Consider the following 8,238-nt stretch of genomic DNA (forward strand, 5'->3'; position numbering starts at 1 on the left):
TTTGTGACTTTTATATTATAAAATGTAAACAAATTTTGAGTTAGTTGCATTGTACACTTATTTATCCAGAAGAGAAAAATTGGATTAAATGATTAAGCAAACTTGGTTATTTCTGGAAGTTGGTCTGAGGGACAGGGTATTAGGTTAGAGGTATGTTCTGAGGTTGGGGGGAAAGGCTTTAATTTTTCTCACTTGCACTCTTTGAATGTTTTTTTTAACCATGTAGTTTCCATTAAAAGAACAATTAAAATTTTGATTACAAAAATACTTTTTTTACATACTGAATTTATTGTAGATTCTCAAGTACAACATTAATACCCACCATTTATTGAGTGTTTACTATGTGTCACGCATTGTGCAAGATGTTTTACTTACATTGTCACCTTTACTTCTTACAGTTCTAGAAGGTAGGTGTAGTTATGTGAATTATACAGATGTTCTTCAAAACTTACATAAAACCAGAGGTGATCAGGGGTAGCAATGTCTGATTTCCAAGCCTCTATCCTAATTACTCTGCTATGCTACTACCCCCAAGTGTGTGCCTGGTATTGAAATATTAATATTGACATATTTTCATGGCTTTGATGCCAAATGCCAATTCCAGGAGCCCAGGATAGAGGTGTATTTTTTATAATTAAATCTGGTAGAAAGACAAGTGTCGTGTGACAGAATGTGAACACAACTTGAAAAGTTTGAGTTCTCGCTGTCTCCTTGTAGCCTTTACAGGTTCCTTAGCCTTCCTATGTTCTATGTCCTCATCTCTGAGATGACAAAATACTTATCTTGGATTAAATGAGATCCAGTGTAAATGTTCTGACAAAAAAGCATGCACTACACACAGCTTTCCAGGAGAGGACACCGGACACAATATAAAACAGTCCCAGCAAAACCTAGTGGCCTATTTGTTGGGAGGACACGGGCAGTGTAGTGAGAAGCATGGAAATGGCTGGTCCCGTGCTGTATAGTTCTCATACACACCTCTTCGGTGATGCATTCCTGTGACAAGAGATTCCCTACAGTAGCCAGCTCACCGCATGCTGGAGCAGACAGGTGCAGCTGGAAGTCAGCTGTTCCAGTTTCAAGTACCTTTTTCTCTGCTTGGCCCAGAGAGCCTTAATAGCAGCTCACACTGAAAGGAGTTCTCAACATTTTTTCCCTCTGACTTGCAAACTGGGATGTCAGAAGCCATACAGGCCAGGTGTCCTCCCCACCTGGACACCTAGTTAGCTAAACCCCTGAACGATTATGGTAAAGGACTCTTTAGTACCAGGTTTTTCATCTGGTTGTACCACTTTTATCCCTAGATGAAAAAAGATTTTCACATGATGATTTTCAGCTTTCAGCTACTATTTACTACTATTCATTTGCCAGTACAGTAAAAGCTTGGTTTGTGAGCAGTTTGTTCCAGAAACATACTTGTAATCCAAACCACTTGTATATCAAAGTGAGTTTCCCCATAGGAAATAATGGAAACTTAGATGATTTGTTCCACAATCCAAAAATATTCATATAAAAATGATTAATGTAATACAAAATAATAAAGAAAATACAAAATATAAAGAAAAATAAACAAATTAACCTGCACTTACCTTTGAAAACCTTCGTGGCTGGTGTGAGAGAGACAAGAGAGAGGAAGGTTATTGTGTAGGACCACTCTCACTGTCACTAACGGAATCACTGCTCTCTATTGGCTCAATGGAACCTTTTCCTTTTCGTGCAACTTTAACAAGGAGCCTATCCAATGACACTTGCTTTTGCCTCCTTTTGAGGATTTCAGGGAAATGTGACATTGCATTGTTGTTAAACAGGTTCATCACTCGCACTGTTACAGCCTTATTTGGGTGGTGCTTTTCTACAAAATTTGCACTGTTTCCCACATTTTACACATTTCCCTAATCTCATTTGAAGTGAGGGATTCCTCCGCCTTTTTCTCCTCCTCTGCAGACAAGATCTCCTCTCTGAGCACAGGAGACAATCACCCACGATCCCACAGCAAGAGAGAGAGAAGAACCATTGGCTCAGTTGTGGTCATGTGACATTCGGCGTCACGTATTATTGCAAGACATCGCTCGTTTATCAAGTTAAAATTTATTAGAAATGTTTGCTCATCTTGCGGAACACTTGCAGAACAAGTTACTCGCAATCCAAGGTTTTACTGTACTTTATCTCAGGACTTTAATGAGTCCTACGAGACAGAAGTTTTTTTCATTTTACAGATGTGGAAGGCGAGACGCAGAAAGTGGAGTGACTTATACAAGTTACCCAGAGGAAAATGGCAGAGGAGAGACTTCATGAAGCTGACTCTGTCTGCACAGCCCATGTTCAGTCCCCACGCCCTGCTTATGTCATATTTGGGCCGAGGGAGGAAACAGAAAGCTGTCTTACCGGGTATTTGGATGGGTTCATGACTCTTCATGTCTAAAGACAGAAATGCATATTGGTTATTGTTAATCAATTACCCTGCATTGCTAATGCTTCCTTTAGTCTATACCTCCACCATCTTTGACTAAAAAAAGGGAAAAGAAAACAGTAACAACAAAAACATCTTTCAATGGCTCTTCATTCTCCAACTGGACAAAGCCCACACTCCTTAGCCTGGACTTCAAGAACTCCCAGGATTGGGCCTGCATGTCTCCAACCTTACCTTCATAAGGTAGTCCTAGTACGTTGGCTTTTAAATGAAATGGTGTAAGACTGCTTCACTTGGTTCTATTATATAAGCTCTATGATTGGGCAGCGTTCTTAACCCCTCTGACCTTCGATTCCTTATTTATGCAAAAGAAATACATTGCAGGTTACTGTAATAAGTGATGATTAAAGGAGATACATCATAAAAGTGCTTAGTACTCTGCATGACACATAACAAGCACTCAATTAAATGGATTCCCTCTGTTCTGGCTTAACTCATTCTTCAAATTCCACATCCAGTAATGTCCTTAGTCCCAGGAGTCCTCATGTCTTCTCCTAACCTTGTAGCTAGTCTCAGAAAACAGGGGGAAAAAAATCACTTACCAGGTAACACAGTGGACTCCTGGCTTTTCTTTTCTAAAGATGAGAATAGGAAGAACCATTTAGTGAAAAAATGCAATTGGCTTGAAAATTAACCTTATATTTATATGGCTATTTATAGGGGAAAACTCTAAAAGCTTTGAGAGATAGGGACAGAGTAAAGGGGAGATTTAACCCACTGGAGCCTGACTGACTCATAGGGAGAATAATGGCCAGTGACTCCGAACCTCTCCTGGATTTGAGCAAAACAACTCCTGGGTTTGTTTATTTTTAAGATTCAGTCCAAAGACTCTGCCCTACATCTCTCATGATATATATCTTTAAAATAAAATTTCTTGATTATATAAGTAATACATTATAACTACAGATAACTTGGAAAAACACAGGAAAGTATTAAAAATTACTCTTAGTCCCAAATCTTAGAACTACTCATTCTTAACATTTTTGGTATATTTCCTTTCAATCTCTTTGCTATGTATACATATAAGCACATACACATTTTTTAGCATGTTTTCCAGTGTTGAGTTGTAATTGACATACAGAGCACTGTGTAAGTTTAAGGTATACAGCATAATGACTTAACTTACATATACTGTACAATGATTACCACAGTAAGTTTAGTTAATATCCATCATCTCATATAGATACAAAAAAAGGAGAAAGAAAACTTTTAAATAAGGATCTACTCTCTTAGCAACTTTCAAATATACCACACAGCAGTGTTAACCATAGTCAGTGTTAACTGTACATTACATCCCTAGTACCTATTTATCTTATAACTGAAGATATAATGAAGCTGATATTTTCTATATGCTATTTTAGTTCCTATTTTTATTTGCCACTTATAAAGTACATAAGTACTTTATCATTAAATATTTTTCAAAAATGATTTTTAAGTTTAGTGTTTTATAATATGGATATAATTTAGCTTATTTAATAATACCCAACTGTTGGACACTAAGGTTATACAATTTTGGCTACCATACACTGTGTAAATTTTTTTGTGCACATTTTATGCACAAATCTTTATGACTATTTCCTTGGGACAAATATCTAAATGTGTTATAATTGGGTTAAAAGGTATGAACATTTTCAAAGCTAGTATTACATACTATCAAACTGTCTTCCAGTAAAGTTCCAATTTATAATCTCACCAGTAATTTATGAGAGTGTTCCTGTCCCAGCACCCTTGTGGACATTTGAATAATATCAGTTTTTAAGAAACAACAACAAAAACTTGGGAATGAGTTGTACTTGGGAATATACCAAATAATCAAATAGATATAGCTAATAGCATCTGTTAGATTGCTGGAAGCAGAAATACACAAAACCATTTTAATTTAGAAAAAGATAGTGCCATATTTTTTAATGCGCCTTCCCAACACCCTAGGTCACAAGAGTTTGTGGAATAATTAGTCACACCTTCCTTTACCCATGTAACAACTAGCAAAAAGGAGGAAATAATGTGTTCTCTAGAGCTAGTTCCTCATGTCATGTCTCTTACTGCTTCACGGAATGACCTAGGATTGTTGGGAGACTGTGGGGAGCCAGCTGGGATCAGCCAGGGACACTGAGGCTGTAAGCTGGCAAGCTACAGCCCTCCTTGTTAGGGTGAGCAGCTCGAGAGCAGCTTAAAAGTTACAGACCAGAGCTGCAGTAAGGATTAAGCCTGACAGCTGGCAAGCTGACAGGCTCTTAGGCCTTGGGGAGCAGCGTGGGGAAGGTTGCTGGGTAGATCTCATCTCCACTGTGCCCCTGAGGAAAGAACAGCCAACGTCACAGACAACCTTTAAAGTTACGGAGTGGAAGGCCATCCTGTTAACAGTTTCTGCTTGCTGTGTTTTGTCTCGCTTTAGGGAGATTGCTCCCAAAGCCCCCTACCTAAGAAAAGCTACTTTTGCTATAAAAGCTGTATACAAACAATAAACGAGGCCACTCTCTGCCATCAGCACTGAGTGGACCTCCTGTCCCCAGCTTTTGTCTTTATTCTCTTTATTTCTCATCTCCCACCCAATCCTTTCAGGTACCCTTTCGGTAAGCTCCTGGCTGACGAGCCAGGGGTATTCGGTTGAGCGAGCTGGTCTCGTTCAGGAGACACAGAGAACTGTCGTGTCATCTTTATGAAGAAGTCTACCTGAAACTCAGAAGGGTCTCTGATATAGCAAATTAGTAAGCTAAACTGGGTTCTGCCCTCTTCCCACTGTTCCTTACTAGGCCATGCCACCTGCCTCCACCCCCAAGGGAACTGTCTTACAAACGGAAGTGCCCAGAATTTATGAAAATATCTTACCAGGCTCTTCAAGCTTCTGGCTTTTATCACCTAAATTATAAAAAAGAAACTTTTCAGTTTTAATGATAGAATAAAATCATTGAGAGTTACTACAGTTACAGCAAAACTATTTTCAGGTAATATGGCCATAAAGAACCACTTGGTATGTCCAGCAAATTAATGCTACTAAATTTAGGCGTCAGCCAGAGTCTAAATGCACTTTGGCTAATAGGGCTGGAACCCTCCTCTGGCCCCTCTACTAAGAAGAGCCGTCACATACAGCAAGTCTCCTGGGGGTCTCAGTAAACTAGAAAAACGTCTGTCTTGAAGAGTTAGCTGAGGTCCCTGTAAAGTGACCAGTAAAACTTGTCACTGCAATGGGCCAGTAAGAAGTGTTACTAAGCAAGTCCTCAGGGGCATGAAATGCTTCACATAAAGAAAGGAAATTATCTTCCACATATCAAGTAAATTGCATACTTAAGGGAAAGCCAGATACCTTTCTCTCTTCAATAAAGAAAATCTTATTGTAGCGACTTGGGCCAAACACATAATAAGGAACTCAAATGCAAACAAGTGATTTGGGCCATGTCACCATAAATGGAAATTTAGGGGGGGAAGAAAAGCATCAAACCCACATGATTTAGTCAAATGGTACCAAAATTATCACATTTAAAAGGTACAAATGACTAACTTTTCTACTTGCACCTAAATGGTATCACACAGGCTAAGTAAGCTCAAGGACTGAATATAGAGTCCTCAGACCTTTCAGGAGCAACTAGCTATTCCGGTCCCACTAACCTCATTCCCTAGAATATTTCCATATTGTTCAATTCTCCAGAGAGCAAATCCTTTCATTTTTCAAGAGGCATATTTCCCCAGAATAGATTCTCTCTCCCCCCACCCTTATCTGCCAATTACTCCTTCATATCTGCAAAGTACTCTTTCTTCAGCTAAGAATTGAATTTGCTAAATAAGAAAGAGCTACTTAACATCCATGTAAGGATTCTTTTTAAAAATGAGAGCGCACTTACCAGGGCTGGAGATGGGTTGAAAATATTCTGAAATACAAACATGTTTTCATTATATAATATGTGCTTAGATGTGAATGTCAGGTTCAGTCTATTTTTAAACATTTATTAATGATAAAAACTAGAGTTGGCTTACATTTAAGATATGTACAAAATATGGTGAGAGGAGAAATATAAAAATTCAATCTCAAAAACAAATAGATGTGGATTCATTTTAATTACATGAAGAATTCATAGAAAATTTAGCCAAAAAGACAGCTAGAAGTGGACCCTTACTTTCAAACTTTTAAATAAGGAAATCTTCAAAAAAATCCACCCAAAGCATGCATCAGCCCAAAGTATTTTCTGGTACCTTTGGTTCAAATCTGTTGGGCCTATTTGATAATGCTATTCCTGAATACTCTTAGAATTCCTGTTTACCAACCCAAATCTTTCCCATGATCCTCTAAGAAAGACTACCTTTTGTTACATCCTATTTTTCCCCAAGGAAACTGAGACAGACCACACATTACCATTCTGTCCCTCTAGGCTCCCACCTTAAGCCATGTTCACTATATTCCTTCATTAATCTCCCAACTTTTATTTCCTAAGATATCAAAACACAGGGTTTTAAGTCTAGCTCTGCATATGAGAGCCACGTCGGGGCATTCAGGAGTCCTTAAGCTCCTGTAAGGATAAGCTAGGGTGAGAGTGGCATGGTCCCTACATGCCCAGGGCAAATGCAGTGTTTGAGAGAACGGCCACAGGCAAGGCTGGGGGCAGGATGGGGGAGGGACGCAACCAGCAAAGGCTCCTGGGTCCTCCACCTGAAAAGGCAGTAGAAGTAGCACAACTCAGCCTTGAGAAAGTGATGGCTGACAAATGACAGTATGACAGTATGGTGGGGTGGCTCTGACCCATATTTGTGAGCAATAACATTGATAAAATTCTCATTACAGAGATAATGCTTTAAAGCATATCTTACCCATGTTCTCAACACAATTCGCAGTTTTTAGTCCTGAAACATAAAGATAAAGCTGTATTAGTTAGATACAATGTACCGTAGTAAAGATTTAAAATTGATCTGTGGCTATTGGTAATTAATCTGTCAGCTCCTAGTCTATCAGAGTCATAATTTAGTGGGATGCAAATTGCAGAACAATTACATTTTTGTATTCATATTACAGCTACCAAAACCAGTATGATCTTGGATAAAATATCTAACAGTCCTGGAATTCAGCTTCCTTGCCTGTATCTGTTGCTGCGAGATTGCTACAAATGACCTCCAAAGGCCCATCCAAAGCTAATACTTAATGTTCTCTTCTATGATTAGTTTGCAAAAGTTAGGAGAAAATGTACCTGTCTGTTCAATTAATCTCTTCAGATACTCAAAGTCCTCAACAGCAAACCTATTCCCTGCCTATGACAATTGCTATCCACTGTAGAAAAAGATTCTCAATCAGAGCTTCAATGCCCTAGAATACAAGAGCAAAGGTCCTTCACATTCATACAGAGAAAGTTGGTCTGCCCCAGAGCCCTGATCTGTACTTAAGGAGAGATAAAATTTTTGGAAAAAGTATAGCTTTATAAGGACCTAACCCTTCTTGCTGGTGATGCCCTAGAAAAACTCATCATTGCTGCAGTGATCCCCCTGAGCCTTGACATAAAGGGGAGTCTGCCAGCCTGCCCACAGCCAGCAATTAGGGCCAGAGGGTCAGTGACAGGGTATTCAGGTTTGGTCCCAGTATGAGCCATGAAGGGTTTTTCTAGAATGCCACTCGAAGGCCACTAGATGACCTGTTCTTCTCTACGCCTGGCTAACTCACTGGTCTAATCAAGTTCAGTTATCTGAGGAGGAATCTTTCCATCTAAAATGTGGGAGTCTCTGAGAGGCCTGGCTTCACTATGAGAAATGTTCTCTTCTATAATCTTTTCTCAAATCCTGCTCCACTT

The 8,238-nt window shown here is 39.1% G+C and overlaps 1 protein-coding gene across 1 annotated transcript in view; it reads right to left on the bottom strand.

The window, feature by feature from the left end:
- The window catches only part of ART3 (ADP-ribosyltransferase 3 (inactive)), a 35,800-nt gene that overhangs the window by 7,972 nt on the left and 19,590 nt on the right, over positions 1-8,238 (bottom strand). The window contains exons 4-9 of the mRNA XM_019623487.1: positions 7,271-7,303; positions 6,310-6,336; positions 5,300-5,329; positions 3,013-3,045; positions 2,386-2,418; positions 1,590-1,607 (exon numbers count right to left, since the gene is read on the bottom strand). Coding sequence (XP_019479032.1) covers positions 1,590-1,607; positions 2,386-2,418; positions 3,013-3,045; positions 5,300-5,329; positions 6,310-6,336; positions 7,271-7,303 — 174 coding nt within the window. The remainder of the gene's footprint in view (positions 1-1,589; positions 1,608-2,385; positions 2,419-3,012; positions 3,046-5,299; positions 5,330-6,309; positions 6,337-7,270; positions 7,304-8,238) is intronic.

This window comes from Hipposideros armiger, unplaced genomic scaffold (genome assembly GCF_001890085.2).
Source record: "Hipposideros armiger isolate ML-2016 unplaced genomic scaffold, ASM189008v1 scaffold_552, whole genome shotgun sequence".
Taxonomy (NCBI): domain Eukaryota; kingdom Metazoa; phylum Chordata; class Mammalia; order Chiroptera; family Hipposideridae; genus Hipposideros; species Hipposideros armiger.